The sequence below is a fragment of the Osmia lignaria genome, chromosome 4 (genome assembly GCF_051020975.1).
Source record: "Osmia lignaria lignaria isolate PbOS001 chromosome 4, iyOsmLign1, whole genome shotgun sequence".
NCBI lineage: Eukaryota > Metazoa > Arthropoda > Insecta > Hymenoptera > Megachilidae > Osmia > Osmia lignaria.
In genome coordinates this window covers 6892499-6912998 of record NC_135035.1, presented here as the reverse complement: position 1 = coordinate 6912998, position 20500 = coordinate 6892499, and the positions used below count along the sequence as shown (strand labels likewise).

The 20500-nt window shown below is 38.0% G+C and overlaps 1 protein-coding gene across 10 annotated transcripts in view; it reads right to left on the bottom strand.

Moving 5' to 3' along the window:
• The window catches only part of Pgant9 (polypeptide N-acetylgalactosaminyltransferase 9), a 203184-nt gene that overhangs the window by 39966 nt on the left and 142718 nt on the right, over positions 1 to 20500 (bottom strand). For all 10 annotated transcript variants that reach the window (XM_076688200.1, XM_034322723.2, XM_034322730.2 and 7 more), the window contains 2 exons: positions 10216 to 10937; positions 8359 to 8557 (listed from right to left, as the gene is read on the bottom strand). In XM_076688200.1, coding sequence (XP_076544315.1) covers positions 8359 to 8557; positions 10216 to 10465 — 449 coding nt within the window. In that variant the 5' untranslated portion in view covers positions 10466 to 10937. The remainder of the gene's footprint in view (positions 1 to 8358; positions 8558 to 10215; positions 10938 to 20500) is intronic.

Sequence of the window (20500 nt, the reverse complement as noted above, 5' to 3'; positions counted from 1 at the left end):
AAAAAGCAGTAAATAAAGGGTTAAATTAGGAATTTCAATGAAAGACATTTGAAACTGTTATAAAGTTGTCTTAAACTGGTACCTTCGATATCCTGTGTCATAATATAAAAAAGATCTTCAATAAACTGTGACTGACAATTCTGCCATGAGTCTTTCAAAAAGTTCCTAACTTTCTCCAAAGTGACTTAACAATCCCGATAGTTAAGTGGCAGTCACCGGTGACACTTTGCAAAGGACTATGGATACCAGGGAGCTGTACACAGGAGTTTACTTAGCGATCCAGACCTAAGATCCAGAACGTCGATCATCGTTAAGGTGATAAGATGCTTTCACTTAGCTTAATCCACGCGGCTAACTGGGATTAAGGTGAACTGGTTTATTAAAGTCTACTGTTGCTCCATTGAGGAAGATTTCGAACGGACTGAATGCATCGTGGAAATCCATTTGGAAACAAACTCTGATATTATTAATTTATGGTCTCCATATTTCTCGATGATTTTCCTTTTGAAAAGGTCCACAAAAATGTATCAATGCTCAACGACGTTCCCGAAATAAATCAAAAGTAACGAGGCAACAACTCGGTCGCAAAAAGCTGGCAAACTTATGCAAGGGTAACGAGGAAACAGGTCGCGAGGGAAGTTGCTTCAGCAAAGTAATTCAGCCAGATGTAAAAAGGGACTCTCCGGGTTAGATCGACTTCGCCAGAAAGTACGCAAAGTGGAAACGGGCTGCACGAGAGACCAGCAAATGAGGCTCGTCACTGCGAGTTCTACTGAATAACTACACCATGTTCTTCTTCCAGTTACAAGGCAAATTAATGTGGCCGTTTTGATGCAAAGATTAAAGGGGTACTCAACCGGTGTATTCATTGAATAATCATCGATAAAACGCATCTGCGTGTACTGTCGAGAGATGGAAAGAATATTAGGAAAAGGAATGCGGGTAAGACACGTCAGTGGGGCTGACAACAGACGATCCCTGCCCCAGACACCTATCATACCGCAATTTGAACTGCATGCCGGGCGACCGCTAGCGAGAACATTGATCCCCGATCATCTCGCCGCCACCTAGCGGTCAACGGCTCGAACCAAAGGCGTCCGGGGAGACGAAAACCCTCTCCCCCCTCCACTAAACGCCAACAAATCTAGATTATCGCGCGCTATTGGCCGATGCGGTCACCTGACAAAGAAGGAAAATGAGACTGTCAGCGTTCAAACGTGGGGACAGGGCGGAGCGTGCGAAGTGCTCCCTTTGCCCCTGTGCCCTCCCGCTAATGTTCTTTCCACCTCTGCACTGTACGTGAAACGTATTTAACCCTTTCAAAATGTAAAACGGAAAAAAACCGCAATTGAATATTGCTGAAGTTAATAATTAGGAAATTCAGGTGAAACGAAATATTAAACAAAAGTACCATGATTTTCTTTCAGCATTCGCGAACACGGTAGAGGCCAATTGTTTCAGTCGAAAATTACGAGAACAATGCGGTTTTCGGAACAACGCAAGTCCGTTTATAGTTTCCTCGAGTTTTACGTTCGCCTAACTGCAGGCTAATTTTCATGTTGGCTCGTGTACATGTTCGCAACTCCTGGAAGGGCTGAAACGAGTCCACTTTACTCCATGATCGAAATGGTACGTTTGTTTCGAGGAAACCGTGGACTTTATGGCGAAGGTACTTAGCGATTTTGTTCCTGTAATTTTTCGACAATTGATTTATAAATACAAGTAACGGGACGTTGAAAAAAGAAATTATTCTAACTGTTCTGAAATTATAGAGTGCAATTTTATGAAGTATCTTAAGAAGAGAATATAAGGTGAAGTTGTAATAGAAATACGAGCCACAGGAACTTCCGAATAATAATGCTAAGGATCCAGTCTGCGAAATCTCTTTGGTCAGCAGAAAGTACGTAATAAAATCGATGCCGAATAGTTTTCATTTCCTTGACAAACTTCCCGTCTTATTGGAAATTCAATTTCCGGTAATAAAATTCAGCGGAGGATTAATTGAAGTAAAAACTTCATCAGAATAAACAACTTTTAACGATCCTGCTTCCTCTATCTCTGAAAAGAGATTCGATACCAGATTGCTGTACCAAGTATTTTAATTTTATCTTCCTTCTTTTTGAATAATTTCGAAACTTCAACAATTCAATATAATAAAAATACTGTACTTAAGAATTTGAAGCCAAACTCTTAGATACTTGTGATCTCAAATCTTCAACAAGTCTAATTAATAGAAGACTGCTGATTAATCTGTTCATATTTTCGAGTAATAGAGACCCAAAGAGGTCATCGATGTTCGTAACAGACTTTACTCTGGCTTTTAAGCAGAGCAAAAACCAAGCATCCTGGGTGAGTCGATAAAAGCTACGCAAATACCGATGCACACAGGAGCTTAGTGTTTCCGTTTCTCTTGAAAGGTACGTATCTAACTACCAGCAGCAGCCGAACACAGCTCCGTAAGTTGTAAACTGTATTATTTCGCAAGACGTGCAAAACTACCGTAATTAATACGCAGCCTGTACCAGAAACAAAAAGATAAGTGTATACGCCATGGAAATGTTTGCCAAGTGTGCACGTCGAAGATTCCTTGCATTTACCAATGTGACCCAGTTACAGTTTGTGCAAATAGTCACGAATACCACACTGGGACTTAGAAATTGTTCCCTCTGTCTCGAGATACTCTTCGAGGCATGTACCCTTACAGATACCAAGTATTCGTCCGAAAGGTCGGCGACACACGGTGCTTAGAATTTCTTCCCCTTCTCTCCAATAACTTTCTATGCATTTGTGTACCTCAAAAGTACGTAATAGCAAATTTCTGTTCTGTTAAAAAATTTTAATTTTTAAGTTTGAAATCAAAGCTTTGTGTTTCAAAATGTAAATTCCACGGGCTAGGTTTCTGTATTCCGGACTTAAAATTTCCAATTCAAATTTTGGATTACAAACTTCAAACCTTCTGACTTCAAGGTTTAAGATTGAAATTTGAAACTTCAAGTCTCGAGTCCTGAATGTTAACCTTTAAACAACAGATTCCAGTTCTTCGAATTGTTATACGAAGTCTCAAACTTTAAATCATACAATTCAAATTTTGCTTATTTTAAATCGACATGGAGTGGAAACTTTTGCGTATATTTAATAATTCCTGGAGTACCACGGAACAAGGGGTTAACATCACTGTGAACCAAGAACCAGTATTCAGAGACAGAGTGGAGAAGGACGTAAACTACCGGTTTCCTATGTAGAAGCGTGTACTTTCTCGCGCGGTTTACTCGAGAATGAGTATCTTCACAGGTCCGGAACACATTCGAGGCGCTGGCCATTTCCAGGTCTGCTGGTAACACCTCGACGGAAGGGACCAGGACCCGGAGGAAGCTGAGTGCACCACAATAGGACCCACCGAATGGATTTCCAACAGCACAATGGTACACGAGGCGATCGTTATGCATTCGCGACGCGATTTGGCCGCCATGCCAACTTATTTCTTCCGGCCGCCAACTGTTCGAAAGCCTCTAACTGCGGGAAGAATCCACTCTTTGAACGAAATTGCTTGCATAGCTCGTAATAAAGAAATATTTTAATATTGATATGAATTTTATTAGTTATCCTCGTGGATAAATTAATTTGTTTACTAAAGTAATAAAAGACAGCAGAGTACCTAACACGATCGTATCGTAATCTTTACCTGTAACGGATATTGAAAGATATTAATAACTGCTATCGAACAGTTACCATTTTATTATTGATAGTAATGAAAGAAATATTCGAAGACTGTTTAATATTGAAAGTGTTTCAATATTAAATGATTTTAATATAGAAAAGTGATCGAATATTGAATGATTTTAATATAGAAAAGTGATCGAATATTGATTGATTTTAACATAGAAAAGTGATCGAATATTAAATGATTTTAATATAGAAAATTGATCGAATATTCAAATATTAATCAAACTTCGTCTACATTAAATAATAATAAAAATATACTCGGATAAAATTTCCAAAGTATTATTTCATCTTTTTCAAAAATAAATATTATTTTACAAAAATATCGTACTTCCCATTATTATTTCACAAACTGTACTGAAAGCAATTTTCACGTTTCGTGCAAATTTCCGAAGCACCGTGTCCGATTCAATTACAAAAGCAACAAAATATAATTTACACGGACGATAGATCAAATAGAAGCATGCAAAATGAACGGAACGTCGATAAAACATAATTTACTCATCGAATCAGTAAATCATTTCCAATTATGTAATAAATGATTAATTCGATTACTCGTTATCGTCCATTGTATAGAAAATTCAATATTTCCAATTGTAAAGTAGAACACGAACAAACCTAACCGCGATTCTCGCTTGACGTTATGTGAAACTGTATCGGAAACATCATCTCGCTCGTGGATTTAATTACAGCTGTTATTTCGTCAAAATTATACGGGTCAACGTTCAAAGTATTCTCTTGTATCGCTTCTGTTTCAACTCGGATGGCCACGTGCCTTGATTGAAAACCGAGAGACGAAATTGCTGTTTGCAAATAATCCCGTCATTGCATCGTTTCGTCTTGCTTTATTCAAGATCGCCTCCGTTTGAATTTTCATTTACGATCGTCCTCGGAGACATATTTCATCTTCGTCGTCCTGATCCCAGAAGGATTTTACTCGATCGTTTATTCATTCGCTTGGTTCAATACTATACTGAGAAAAATCACATCAGAATGGAAGTTGAAACCATATTAGATAGCGAGAACTACTCGCAGCCTTGATACCTAATTTTTGTAATTGCTAATTACAATTAAAAGCTTCGCAATTCTGGAACATACGTTCTCCTTTTCGTATGAAAAAGAGTGCTTTTCATTTTCTATTCCCTTTCATTTTTTCCAATCACGCATTATCGATTCGTTTCCGATTCGTTGCCTCCGAGCCTCATAAAAGAAGGACAAAAAATAAAATCGACCGGCTACGATTTAACGTTTGATTGAAATACTTGGTACACGTTTAAAGCTTATCGTTACTTTGAAGCATCACTTTGCTCGATAAGCACGCTAGTTTAATTCACCCCGAAAAGGTATGCCTTTGCTTTCAGCAACGAAAGGGAGAAATGTGTAATGAATTGGTAGGAAAATAGAAAAGCAATTTTGACTCTAAGCTATTTCGAAAGGGAGAAAGAGGCGCTTCGATCGAGAGAACCTGCCACTGATCGAAAGAAATAAGTTGGCGAAGAAGCGAAATTGCTTTCGCATGCAAAGCGATAGATGGAAAACCGTTCACCTGATTGCTTGTCATTTAACGTATCGCTGATTTTCACCACGTCTAGTCTACCTTTTCCTGTTTAGTTTCTTTTCCTGCATTTTACCAAACTGCTTTTTCTCTAGTGCTCTCAGTGAAACATTGACTGTTGATAAATGGAGGTAGGGAAAATCGTTTGAAGGTCTGGTGAATAAAATTGAAAGGTAAAATTCTTTCGCTAATGAAATTTTTACGAAATAACAGGAAAATTAATCAGATTATTTCATGAAAACACGTTCTTAAATACGAGTTTCTAAAGAAAAATGAACCGCATTTGAATCGACCGGCTGGTCCAGCAGTAGATTTAGTTTTCCACCATCGGTTCAGTAAAAAAACCAGCCTCACCTGGCAACGAAAGTCCCTCTTAAATAACCTACTCAATTATTTATTTCTACCTTTCTACCAGCGTCCAACCATTCGAGAGATCCTCCTTTTGTTCTGGAAACGAGGCAACTTCGCGCCGTAATTTAGTCTGTCCAAGACGCGAAGAGGCTGGGCGAAAACACAAGGAACGTGTAATGAAAAAATATGAGCCCTGATTTCTGTCTCGCAACGCTCGGACACTAATATTTTTCAATTATCACACGAATAAAGTTTACTTGCTCTGCGTATAATTGCAACACGATTTTTTAAAATTTTCTCACTTCTCAAGATTCTAAAACTTCAAACTTTGGAAATTGATAATTACAGGAACTAATAAAAATTGAGCAATTTTATATTTTATTATACATAAGCTGTAAATTACTTAAAAACTTTCAAAGTTCAATTTAGTTGTTCATCCTAACAGGGTATAACTGTGCACCCTTCAACACCTGATCGATAATTGCAAACTTGAAAAGAACAAACAGATTGCAACTTCGTTCGAACGTGAAAGAAACTAATTTTGTGAAAGCTTTTTCTTAAACTTCGCTAACTCATTCGCTATCAGTTATGATCGCATTAAGAGGAAGAAGTTTTGAAGAAAGCAGCTGATTAAATTAAGCACTGTTTCGAGTTCATTATTTCACGAAGCAATATCAATTAAACCATCGAGCTTCGTCAACGAGAAAAACCACCGATATTCATTTCCTTTCAAAAGGAAAATTTTCGTATCGATTTTGCGACACTTGTCCCGGTTCCTTTTCGAAGAGAAGATACCGCTGAATTTGCTCTACATAATTGAAGGGATTCCCTGAGGGGTGGCGATAAACTCGTGTCCCAATGGCGAGGCAAGGAACCGTCTTTGAACAGTCGCCGGGCCGTGAAATCAATTAAACGATCTGTTACGGATAAACTTTCTCTTCCTGCGACTTAATGAATATGTCGGGAAGCAAGCGATTGAATATTCAAGAATCACGGTGCCGTTCAAACGGGACGCTTCATGCTGAATTTGCTCATTAGCTGAGGTGGATTAATTTCGTCTGAAAATTCTTCATCAAAGACCAGCTGATATGTCTTTATATAATTATACCAATTGAAAATCGAGTTACCGTTCAACGGCGAAAAGTTTCAGCGACTCGTTAATCGAGCCAGGACATTAGCGTGACCGCCGATTCGCTAAACACTGTCGAGAGGCAGTAAATCAGAGCCACCTGTTCGCGGACACCTGTGCACCCTGTTGTCTCACCCTTTAAATCGTTTAGCCGAGCTTCCAGCAGCTAGACCGTCGTGTTCATGAAGTTCAGCCAGCTGTACTGATAATGTCGCTGAATATTATGTAAATTGTAATTAATATTCATGGGGTTAATTCGCCGGCTGCGCTGAAGTTTTACCGAGAATTTACGATCCTGGCAGGGGAACGTGTTTCGGGGCAGGGTCCTCTGATCGTCGGCCCAGATCTAGCTACGTACCTGACCGGATTCGTCGTGAAATAAATCGCTAGTCGTAAGGCAACCACCGTGATTTATCGTTGAATTATGAAGAACGATCTCCCGCGAAATGGATGGGCTTCACCTTGAAGGCGATAAATCGAGCATGGTTTTTGATATTTCGACGAACGATCCCGACAGGGATTTTCAACTCATCCGCGGTGTTTGCCGGATCTCGCGTAGCCGACAGACATTTCCTGCTTGTCGATCGACAGCTTGATACATACATGAAATATACTGCGCTTTTGTACAACTGACATTTTTTGTTCGTTTGTTTATACCCTGAGTTACGGGGATGATGGTTGTGGCAGCTTTTTCGTTGGTTGATATTCGAGGAATTTTCTTTTTTCAACGGTACCGTTATGAATTCGATCTCCTAAATGCTATTCGAAGTGGAACGAGTGACGTTCGATGAGCAATTGCTGGTAATTAATTAAATCACCGTATTGCCGCGCTATTCGTCTTCATTTCAAACTCGTTAGAAAGTTGCCGCGCGACAAATTAGTCGCGATGCAATTGATTAAACCGTGCAACGTGTCCGGTGTTTCGCATTCGGTGAAATTGCTTTCTTCGCGTCAACGAAAAGTAATTCAGGCAATTTGTTAACAAGAAACTGCAATAAAGTCCTATTACGCGAAGACCGGTAACGCACAAACGTCCCCCGTTCTTTGCTCTTTGTGCTCGCGAAACGTGGAATACGCGAATAAAACGGGAAACGAATATGTGTTCTCACTGTATTACGTTATCCAACGAGGACTGTGAAGAATCCTTTCCTATTTCACATCCGTGTCCCTATAGAGGAGAATTTTATTTCATCCCGAGATACATCGTTTCTGTGTAATTCAAACTAAATATACTCTCTGACGATATAATTAAATAATAACAAAGGGGAACTTGAATTTTTAGCGAAATACTTGGCTACAGCTAGAAATTATCTCGTATTTTTTGAGATCCTCGAGTGTCGAGGCTCCCATTGGAATAAGGGGTAATTTTATCGTCTGTTGAAACTGAGAAAACGAGGTGACTTGAGTAAAAATGTTAAAAAATAGCGTCGCTGAGAGTTGACAATATTTTCTGACATAAGATTTTAAAATATCAATTTAAAATTTAAGGAGTGACTAAAGGATGTCCAATTTTTCTCAGTTTTTGCAATATGAAATCTAACGTCGAATAAAATTTTATAAGAGCGGAAATAATAATAAAAATATCGGAAAAATTCTGACTTACCATGGGTCGCGCGGGTCGGGCAGTGTTCTGTGAACAGAAATCAGGTCGCTGACGTACTGATTGAACGCGTTGTTTAGCCACCCATCGTCGACGAGTTTTTTAGTTTCAGCAGTCAAATTTGTTGGTAGAATCACAGGCCTTCCCATTTCACCAGGAGCACTCGAGTCCTGTTCACGAGGAGCAACGAGTACACCACCGCCTGGAAACGAAAAAAAAAGAATAAAAAAAAAAATGCAGTATACGACTTCCTGGAAGCATTCAGTGCAAGTTGGTACGTAAAACTCGGGTAAATGTATAGAACATCCCCTTTGTTCTTTAAAAAATGTTTTACAAGTTCTGAGAATTATTTATTTCTTTATAAATAGTCCATTTAGAGGACAACGTTTCTTCTGCATAAATTTTTAAATTTAAATTTTTTCAAACCGTAATTAAATATTCTCCTATGATAATTATTAAAATAACACTGAAACTTGTGTTCTCCTTAAGTACACCAACTTCGAAATGAGGAATTATTCTGGAACTAAACTCATTAAGAAGACAAACTATCATATGGTACTTTGAATAATATTCTGAATAAGAAGCTTGTATTTTATGTAGAGCAATATTTCACTAACAATATTTGACTTGGTCTCTGGTTGAAACTCGACAAAACCATCCAAGATTCAAAGTAGCACCCATATTTCCCTTCCAAATTGATTCGCGCCTTATTCATTTTATTTGCTAATAAAATCACCCCCAAAAATATTCTCCCTTTATAAGCAAAAGCAACAGTCTAAGAAAGCCAGGGTCAAAGAAGGAATTGAATTTCCCCGGTGTTCCTGTTCCCAAGTACGGCTGTCTCCTTTCTGAGAGCTTTCTCGCATAAACTGCAGTTTTATTTTCCGGCGCCATATTGGCAAGCCATAGGTAATACCAAGAAGGGTAAGTGGGCAGGTTACGAAATGGCTGGTTGCCGCGAGTTCACCCAGTTTTCTCGGCGTGTTGGCTCGCCTTGAAAATAATTTTATCCCGGTCGACGAAGTTGTTCTCTGGTGTGTGTGCGATACGGCAATAAAGAGCAGGACAAATTGCTTCAGTGCCGACCGGGTCGTTGAGAACTTCGCCGCGGTGAAACTCGGCTCGTGTATCACCCACGCCACCCACTGCTGCCTCCGTCTTTCGAAATTCCGACTGCACCCTCCACCCTGGCCCACCCATCCTTTTTTACTTTAAAGTGCCCTTTCATCGAGATATTCCAAAAATAATCCATTTTTAGATATTTAGTAAAAGTACAGGAATCGTAGATAGATTCTAACACCTAATTACCCAGTTGGCAATATTCGTAATTAAGTATGCGGAACGATAGATAATAAAAATAGCGAAATATTCTGAAATCACCCACGCCACCCACTGCTGCCTTCGACTTTCGAAATTCCGACTGCACCCTTCACCCTGGCCCACCCATCCTTTTTTACTTTAAGGTGCCCTTTCATCGAGATATTCCAAAAATAATCCAAAATACAGGAATCGTAGATAGATTCCAATACCCAATTACCCAGTTGGCAATATTCGTAATTAAGTATGCGGAACGATAGATAATAAAAATAGCGAAATATTCTGAAATCACCCACGCCACCCACTGCTGCCTTCGACTTTCGAAATTCCGACTGCACCCTTCACCCTGGCCCACCCATCCTTTTTTACTTTAAGGTGCCCTTTCATCGAGATATTCCAAAAATAATCCAAAATACAGGAATCGTAGATAGATTCCAATACTCAATTACCCAGTTGGCAATATTCGTAATTAAGTATTCGGAATGATTGATAATTAAAATAGCAAAATATTCTGAAATTTGTTAAAATGAAATGTTAATTTACCTTGCTCAGGCCCGGCCTGGACGATCTTCGCTTTAGCCTGCGCGCTAAGTGGCGTCTCTTTCCTGAGCGGTGCGGCTACAGGCACGAATCCATTGGCCATCTGAGGCGCCGCGACGCCCGACGGCGCCAAACCTTGCACACCCGCGTCCCCTCGATCCTCCGTGTAGAGTAAAAAGCACACGGTGACCCAGACCGCGGTGGCTACCACGGCTACCTTCAACCACAAGGATCTTCTTCTAGGGAAACCCATTTTCCTATCTCTAGGACCTAACCCACCGCTCTTCTTCACCCGATATTCTCCTTTCGAGCACGGTTCGATTCACGATCGTTCTTCAGCCGGCTCGAGAGATCGCGTTACCTCAGCGACATCCTCTCCTTTCGTTCTGCTGCTCCTCTTTCGCTCGAAACTTCCGCAAAGTATGTGCAGGAGTTTCTCTTTTCGCGATTCAACTCGAAATCCTTCGAGTAAGTTGGCTATGAACGATCCGGTTACCAGAGATTTTTTGACAGACTGCACTTGCCGATCACGTTCGATCGACATCCGATACCAGTTCGTGGACGATCGATCATCGTTGGTCCTGCATTTTATCCGATATGCAACGCTTCTGGAAGATACGTTGAATTGGTCGAGTATTCTTTTGAAAATTGAACCTTGCTTTTGATATGAGTTGATATGTATTCTTTGGGGGGTGGATTCTTTGGGTATCACCGCATGCTTGGACCTGAAACATTAAAAGCGAGCAATCAGTGGAAAATTGATTAACACTATGAGCGCACTTTACGTAAACATAGTTTCGTAATGATTAAAATAGTTGATAAAGTGATTAAGGTAATTTGATCTAAAATAAAGTTTCAACGTGAAAAGTTTTATTGTACTAGTTGGTTATTGACTTCGAAAATTGTTTGCTGAATATTTTCATGGACGATTAAATAATTAATTAATTGATTGAAAGTTTATAAAATGAATACCACGGTAACTTTGCAACAGAATTTCTGATACAACATTTGCATCATTATGGTGGAATAATTAATATCGTTTAACGATATTCGTTCAGATGTATTGGATTTAGTTTTTGTATTAAAATACAACTTCAGAGGATCCTACGTTTGCAGTAAAAAGTAAATTATTATCGGGATTGAAATTACAAATAGCGCATGAATAATTAAATTCATTTGAAACAGTACACCCGAAAGCAATTAGCATCTGTTGAATGTTAATTAAAAAGAAATCTATGGAACGTATTGAAGTTAATTTAAGCAACGTAGCAAATTCCAATTTGGCTACAGATCTCTGCAAACTTCCTAATTTCAATTTCGAGCAATGTAGCAGGGATGTTCTGTTGAAAGATCAAGTTTCTTATTCACTGAGGTTGATAAAACGTAGTTGAAACACGAGCGTGCAGTCGGAACACGATAAGAACTATGAAACTCGATTAATCAGTCGACTAGCACCGTCAAAAGTTTTATTAATCCGGTTAAAATCTGGCTGATGAAGAAACTTGCCCATCCAGCAAACTTTGAACTTTAATCAATCCGGAAAGATCGATCATTTTTACGAGTTACATCCTCAAGATGAATTACAGAAATAGTAATAAACCTTGTGAAACATATATTAAACACGTTTGCGGTTGCGTGCAACAACATGCGAGGAAGATACAGCCATAAATTAACTTACGCGAAGTAATTGAGCAATAGATCACGGTTGGGATTTCATTAACCAAAATAAATCATCCAAGGAAATTTCATTTGCGGCCAAACTTTTGATTATATTCCCAAAACAATGGCGCATTAATTAGTGCGCTTCCAAATTTTAAAAGTAAAAATTGTTGAAAATGAAAAAATTTCTTTTTAAAATTGAAATCACCCTGCGCTTTTCACCTTCCCTTCATACTATTCTCTTCAAAATAAATAAAAGCAAAACTTTTTTAGCTATAAAGTATTTAACGGTACCTGTTAACACTCCTTATTGTTGTGTCGCGGATACGACTCAAAATCGCATATTGAACCGTTCATTAATAAAGATAAAGCACGTACCATACTCGAAGATAGGAAACAACGTAAGCGAGGAACGTGCTAATGGTGTCGGTACTGGCGAAACATTACGTGAATTGCGGAAAAAAAGCAGAGACGAAAGAGAAACGAGCAGGGCGCAATCTTCGTTCGTAATCCGGTATTAAAATGCCCACGTTCGGCATTGGAAAATAAAAGATACTAGGTACACGCGTATTCAACGTGTGCATCGTGTACCGTTACTGAGAGAAGATTACGTTTCATTCGATACGACCAGGTGCATTCCAAAAATTTCTACGGTTTCCTTACCATTGCTGCCGTGGAATTTTTCCTTCGAAAGATATTTATTTTTTCAAATTTTTACAGAGATTAATTAGCTCGAAATTTTTTGATAACCATTCAATTATTATCAATTTATTACACCTAGTCGCATCAGGAATAAGATTAAAGTTTATTTCATAAGACGTCTAGGAGACAGGAAATTTTGACATGTTTTAATTAAACAAATCAGAGAAATTGTGGATTCTGTTACGAATCCAAGAGAATCCTAGTGCGACAGCGACGTTAATAAGATTATTAAACTTTCAAGCGTACATGCTGGTCGTTACGAGCGTACGCACGGTCGTACGTGAAATTGTGGAGGATTTCATGTTTATAATTGAGTAGGTTGTTTCTGAAGTATCTTATGGAAGCACGTCCGTGTCGTGTAACCATTTGCACAAGATTTTGTGGATTAATTCATACCTGCTGAAAATCAGTCTTGCTGACGTTGGAGGAATTAACAAATATTTTAGTAAATATTGAATAATTTGTATAGTTTCCAAGGTATTAATTGTAAGCTGATTAGAAAGTTTCAATAAGTTACTTAGAGATACAAGCAAATGATAAATCCACAAAATCCACCTCTTCGAATAATAATAAATGATGCACTGAAAACTCCAGTCACTTATTTTTATCCGGATTTACAAAAAAGCAATTTAAAAATAAATTAAAAATTTAGAAATCTCCAAATAGTAGAACGCCAGGACGCCATTAACGAAATTCCAACTTAATTATTTTTCTTTATACGTTGAAACGCGACCGCTCTGACGGCACTCAGAGTATTTCACGTGAAATTTAATTAACCTGCACACGAGAGCCTATGAATGAATCACGATAATTTAGATTCAATTTCGAATCTGGAAACCTGGATCGTTAATATCGAACGAAGTTAAACATAAAGGAAGTAATTTTCTAGAAATGAAACCAAAATATCCCCGAGGAGATTATTCATGCGACAGGTGGAAAAAAGAAAATTCCATTACTTTTTAGGTGTCTCGAGCTGATTGCGTTTAGCGTGTCGAACGTAATACCGTATGGGAGGATTTAATTAGAACGAGGTGGTAGGAGGGTGTTCCACCTTCGATGGATCTAATCGATAGGGGATTTAGCATTCGCATGCGAAATATTAGAATACACCGATACATTAGCAGACGACCTACATAAGCGGCCATGAAACACGATGCAAGCAATAGTTGCACGTGAAATGGAAATGAATCCCCTTAAATCGGATACGATATTTGATTCATTCCATCTTATATGTAAGGTTGAAACGGTATTCGTGAGATTACTTTCGCAATTAAATTTGCACCTTTTTATTTTTATAATTTCAATATCTGGAATTTAGAAGAAGCTACATCCGGTATTAAAAAATTAAATGTTACTGGTAAAATTTATGATTTGTAAAAGTCAGATTTCAAGTTATAAGATCAACTGCACTATAAAATATTTCCAATAATTCTAACTCTTCTTCCTAAAGAAATCATAAATTTGAATAAATTTCCAAATTATTTCATTTATCTACAAATAGTATCATAAATTATACTGTAAGATTCATAACACGTAAGTAGTTAACGTGTTTACTACCATGGAAAATCGCCTGTGACTACAAACTTCATATTATATAACATCCTCAAGACTGTAAGTGAAAACATAAAATACATATTGCTTTTAAACGCTGAGGAAGAGTCAGCCATATATAACGGTTACAAATTTTATCATTAATAAATATTTCTGTAAATAATTTAGAAAGGAAGAGATAAGATACGAATCTGAACATGAATTTCCTCATAAGACTTATTGAAAATAAAAATGAATTTTCAACACGATAGAATGCGTCTAAATGGGTCCGATATTCGTCATGCGGTCAGATTCGTCATACAAGGGTTAACCGTTTGAATTATCATAGAATCGTCTCGGACCTCAAATGGCGTTTACAATGCAACAGCGTAGATATCCGTTTCATCCCGCGGAGAGCAATTTCAGCGGAGAGTAATCGCTTCCACGAAGCCGTATCGCGACACGAATCGGAATTGTTCGCGGTAAGTAGGTGTACAAGCCGCTTGTTCGCGGTTCCCCGGGAAAACTTTCGCCGGGCACGCAATCTCGACAATTGTCTAAACTTGTCGTCCGTACCGTATATCGGGAAGTCGAATGGTGCATTCGAAACGGCAAGGAATATCCGGAAAGACTCCCGATACGAAAGCTCGGAGAAAAGCTCGCTCGAGCATCGCACTCGGGGTTGCCTCGAGTGTCTGCGTGCGCACGTTTCATCGTTTTCCCTCGGCTGCGTTTCCACGGATTTACGGAAAGACAATAAGCTTTCCCTCGACTACCGGCAAGTGATGTTGAAGGGTTGAGTGTTTTCCGAGCTTGTTTAACCTCTAACCACCGCAGACTATTTTTCAACCATTACCACCATCGGGCGTAACTAGGATTTTTATTCGGGACGGTTCTAGTTTTCAAAAATCACTTAAAAGTCTTGGAAATCAATTTGTAACAGCCCAGGAATTCTATGGACTAGCTACGGAACAATCTCTGTTAGAAGATATAATGGCGCTATCTTCATTGTCGCCATCGTTCAACGACTCATCGCGCGTTTGCTCGTCCAATTCAATTGAACGACCGAATAAAACTCAATTTACAAGGAACTGGCCAAGTATCGGACCTATATAAGAGCCGGCACAATGCTCGTCGAGGGAAGTGCAAGCGATTGCACTTCGCCGCAGATTATTACATTTCTGACAATCGAACCAGACAATTTCTCGTCGCAAGCCAACACTGCCTTACTTCCACCATCGCGGAGCCTCTATTTTCAGGAAAATGGAGGAACCAGTGTCTCGAGTAGCCACACGTGTTCGCGAGAAATTGTAACGACTACTCAGATAACTGTACCCCTCTCGCTTTTTAATGATACTTTTCACTGCAACTTACCGTACCGAGAAAATCCTACGATCGATGTAACGAGATTTTAGTTTTTCACGGGACAGACGGATGAAAATCTCGAAAAATTTTAAGCTTCGCTTGAATTCGTCTACGCTGGTGGAATTCATTCTGGACACTTTGAATAAAACTATTCTTTATTTTATATTTGTCTACCTTCCATGAGGCAGACTTAGGTTACGTTTTTAAATCACTTTAAAATTTGAAGTCTTTATTTTCTTTATGGTAACGAACTTTCTTAACCTTTAGACTGCCGGAAAATCTAAATATAGACGTTCTGGAGCAGCCCATTCAAACATTCATAAACATTCATAGAAAAAAATAAATAAAAAAAATAAAAAAAGTGGAGCCACACGGTCTCTTAACGTCCCCGCCGTTGGCGTTGCGTAATGCTGAAGAAAAGTCATACATATAAGCATGAGAATGGATTGTACTCAAAAACTAATTTCACCATCGTTTTCTGCAACCCCAAAAAAACAGACTTTTACGCAAAATAGAGAATTTTTCATTTTTCCTACCCGTTAGCTGCCGGAAAATCTAAATATAGTCTCTACCTGTGATCGAAACTTTACATATGTTATATATAAGATACAAACACAAAATTTTAAAACTTATTAAAAGAAATAAAGCTCTTAAAATCCCGGCAGTCTAAAGGTTAAACTGTTTCCACGTGCTTATCAACCGCGATGCCACCTTTTCTTCTTCTTTAACCACCCACGCTTCTCCCCCAGTACCGATCACTCGGCCACGATCGGCTAACAATAAGATCGAACTTTTTCGGAATCGACAATCCCCACTACAGCGTGGACAATATTCTGCTATGCTCAATTGATACTGTAATATTTTTATTGTAATCTATAATGTTTATACTTAATATTTTCACGCGATTTGGTTTGTAAATGTTTCAAAATTTTAATTTAAAAAAATCTAAACTGTGTTATTTTTGATTTTGCACCTGGCAACATGAAACGTCGTGGATATCCAACGAAATATTAATTTCTTTCTACCTCCTTTGATGTGTTGAAATTGTAATTTTTATTGTATGTTAAAAGTATGGCTGTAAATCGTCTTATTACTAATTTTTTTTATATAACCGACACCCTAGAATTAGAAAGCAATGATTAGAATATAAAATATAAATGATTATATATTAAATGATTTGAATAAATGCGAAATTTAAGTAAAAATTTAAAAGCGTCCAGAATTAATTCAACTTCACGTGCTCGAAGCAGGCCTGAAGCAGTACACAAACCTCGACCGAAATGTTTGAAGAACTGGAAACAACTGAGCTCGACCCTGCGTCGAGCGCGCGAATTTGTAAACATATCCCGACTCGTCCATTGGACGGATTATAATTTTTTATGCCTCCCTACAGCAATTGTTTATTTGTCAAAAGTAAAACAATATTCCTTCGCGTCGCTTTCGAATATCCTAAAATTTTCAATTTCCATCCCCTATTTCCAGACAGCATTCGAAAACTCTCGTGCGATCGAACGAGTTTCCATTCAGTTTCGCAGGATACCTTTGCAACACTCCCGAGGAGAAACCATGAATAAATTCCACCGCATGTTCCCTATTTCTGATCCTTGTAATTCGTTGAATGTCGATAGAAGTTGGCGGTGAATTCTCGCGACGAAAATCGTGCGAACCGAGAGAGGGTGAAACTCGAAAACGAAACTGCTCGAACCACGGGGTGTCTGGCCATTAGGGTGGCAGTGTAACAAGGGTAGGAAACTCCGGCTTGAAAATAGAAGGAGTCAAATAAACAGGACACGCAACCGAGATGTTATCCCGGGTGTGGCAGTGTAACGTAACTTCGTGAAACACGATAGGGAAGACATTGAGAGAAGAAAAAATAAATAAGAGAAAGTTTTGGGAAAGTAATCTGACGAGGAGAACCCTTTCCTTCGCTTGACTCGTTGATGAAATTTGAAAAATTAACTACATAATAATAAATTCAATCGTTTTACGTTTCAAAAATTTCCATCGAAAGAAGCCAACTTCTGTAATTCTCTCAGACTTAAATAGAAATCCTCTTTGGAAAACGAATCGTTCCGGGTAGAATGAAAAGTTTGAAACTTAAAATTCTTCTCTGGAGAAACACGAGACAGTCGAACGACGAAACGAGAAAACGCAGATCGACGAACAAGCGGGACCGTGTCGCGACTAAGAAAATAAGCCGACTGTCTTCGAGGGTGCGAACGAAGAAGGCAGGGTAAAAGATTTCGAATCTGCATGAGGAGCAACCTCGATGTAAGGAAGATTGAAAAAACAATCGGAAAAGAAAGTTCGTGCATAAAGTCGAAGATTTTCTTTTTTTAACAGGACTTGCCTCGTTCACTGTAAGCTTCCTCTTTGTCCCCTGTTTCTTCTGCTTCCCGTTCGTCCCACCCCTTAATTCGAGGGTAGTTCGCGAAACAAGGGTCAATATTATTCTTTCGGACGCGTGTTACCCGCTTCTTCTTTTGCTTGATTTAACGAACGAAAGGACACTTGAGTATTTCTTTTCAAATAATTCAGTTAACGAACGTAAATGTTTTTGGACACACTATTTCTCTTGTTATTTCACGTGTGTACCGTTTTCTTTGTTGAATTTTCCTATTTGAGTGCCCTGAGGCTATTTGTCCATTCAACACCACAGTTACAATCGTATTTCTAATTTAATATTATTAATTTCCATGATCAATTTCAGCGGTTCTATTACTGATATTAATTATTTCAAATATTTTCTTCATTATGCAATTGCGGTAATTATTGCAAACCACTACTCCGAACGCTTATTTAATCAATAATTTGTTCTGAGTTGATTCGATGATTAATTAAATAACCTACAGAAGCAAATATTTAATGTTAAAGAGATTTTTATAAATACCAAGATATATTTAAAACTACACCAGTAAATCTTGGCGGTTCGTAAAAAATTTGTACGATTTTTTAAAAAGAGGAAAGAGTACTCGAAATTATGGTACAAAAGAATTGCCGTGATGTTTTTTGCTGGTTGCAAACGCAATTCATGGCTCGTATGAGAGGAAAAACGTGCACGAAGTTTCACTTCGACAATGGAAAGTTGATTAACGAAGAATTATTGTTCGATGTTTATACCCATCAAAATGTTCAACCGTGGAAACTTCATTCCCTTGAGGTTTGAAAAAACGCTGTTGAAAAATGGTGCTTTTATTATATTATACGTTTGCCGCAGCCGACCGAGTTATGTTTAATAAAAGCTTTTTAATTAAAATTTATAGAAGTTGCACATTCGGCCATTGTTGAATAATATTTGAAAATTTATTCTTCTTGGAAATAATGCGTTCAAATTTAATTAATAGTGCTTGTTAAAAGTGATAATAAAGTTTTTATTTCAACATTTCATTTATATACAATGCCCGTACAATTAATTTTCTTCTCGTGCACAAGAAAAATAAAATTTCATTAAAAAATCTACTTTGAGCCTAAAAATCTTTAAGTGTATCTTGTTTTAAATCCTTCGAATAAATTATAAAAGAGAGATAGTAGAAAGGGGTGGTTTTGTATATTAAAATTTCTGCAGAGCACGGCAACTTTATTCGAACGATATGTAAATTGCAATATGTTTCATTTCTATTGTTCTGAACAAATTCTGCTTTGTTCTCGTTTATTCAACATTAAACAAACCGTGTAATTGCACAGCCGAAACAATTCAGTCGTGCAGATATCAATAACTGTTACACCATACATTGCATGTAATCAATTTTAAACAAATATAAACTTCAATCCATTCATTACACCAGAAGGTAATGAAATAATCAGTTTAATAATTTGATTCATAGAATCGCAATTATAATTTATTAAAAACAATGTATAAATCATGTTAAAGCCAAAAATATTAAAATAAATTAAAATTCAAGCAAGATATCCGGCAACTAATTAACACTCTCTCAGGACGTTTCATTTCAAGTTTTAAAGCATACCAAACGAATATATTCGTCGTATCTTCGGTGGTAATGAATTTTTTATTTAGAACCGGTGCACTTTTTGCACGGAACGGGGTTAACTTGGCATACTCTTCGGCTGAAAAACGTGCAGCCATTTAATCAACGTTGTGATTTCGCTTTGCCTTTCGGAATCGCGCGTATGAAGCGTCCGTAATTTGTAATAAAAAGTAAATTGCCCTGGAAAATTCGTGCTTTTTGCGCGCACAAAGAGGACCCCTTCGATTCTGCGGACATCGAATTCGTTTTCCACGGCAATAAAATCACTGTTGCGTTGCCGCCGACGCTCTGTTGGCTTGGAAAAGTCATAAAAGCGAGCGAATTTGAAAATCTTCGATTGAACTGCGAATCGCGAGCGAAATATTGCCGGATAAAAATCTTTTCTTATCGTTCAAATATTGGATAGTTCGATTCGTATACGATTTCTTATTGATGCCTATTTTTCACAAGCAATAACTAAATATTAAAAATCATTTTAAAAAAACGACTTTAAAAAAGAAAGCAACATCTATCTTGTTTAATTAACAAACTTAAATCTCAGCTAGCATTTATCGTACTTGAAAACGTATAAATGTGATCCAAAAGGAACAAGTTGATCTGTATAGTCCTGTTGCAGGTACAGGAACGGTTTTACGGTAATCCGAGGAAAATGTGGACATTAAACGTTCTCTCGGCGAGGATGAAGAACAGTGGCTCATAGACCGACGGGCAATAAAGAGTTAACGCGGTAACCGCTAATGGAATAATGGACATACCAAGCGCGCAGACAGCGGCTGGACCATCGCCAAATACGTACTTTCCATCCAATATATCCGCTCGCTTTTTCCAACCCTATACCCCTCCTAATCTCGCTTGCACTCTTCACCCTAGTCATTATGTGTATTGAATGCGAAAATCTATGAACTGCATACCGATTTCACGTTAGATTATTTTAGTTAACAATTTCAAACACCCTCAATTTAAAATAATTGAATAACTGAAGGAAATTAAAGAAAATTCTAAAATAAAATTAAAAATACCTTCTGGCAGCTCGACTTATCAAACAA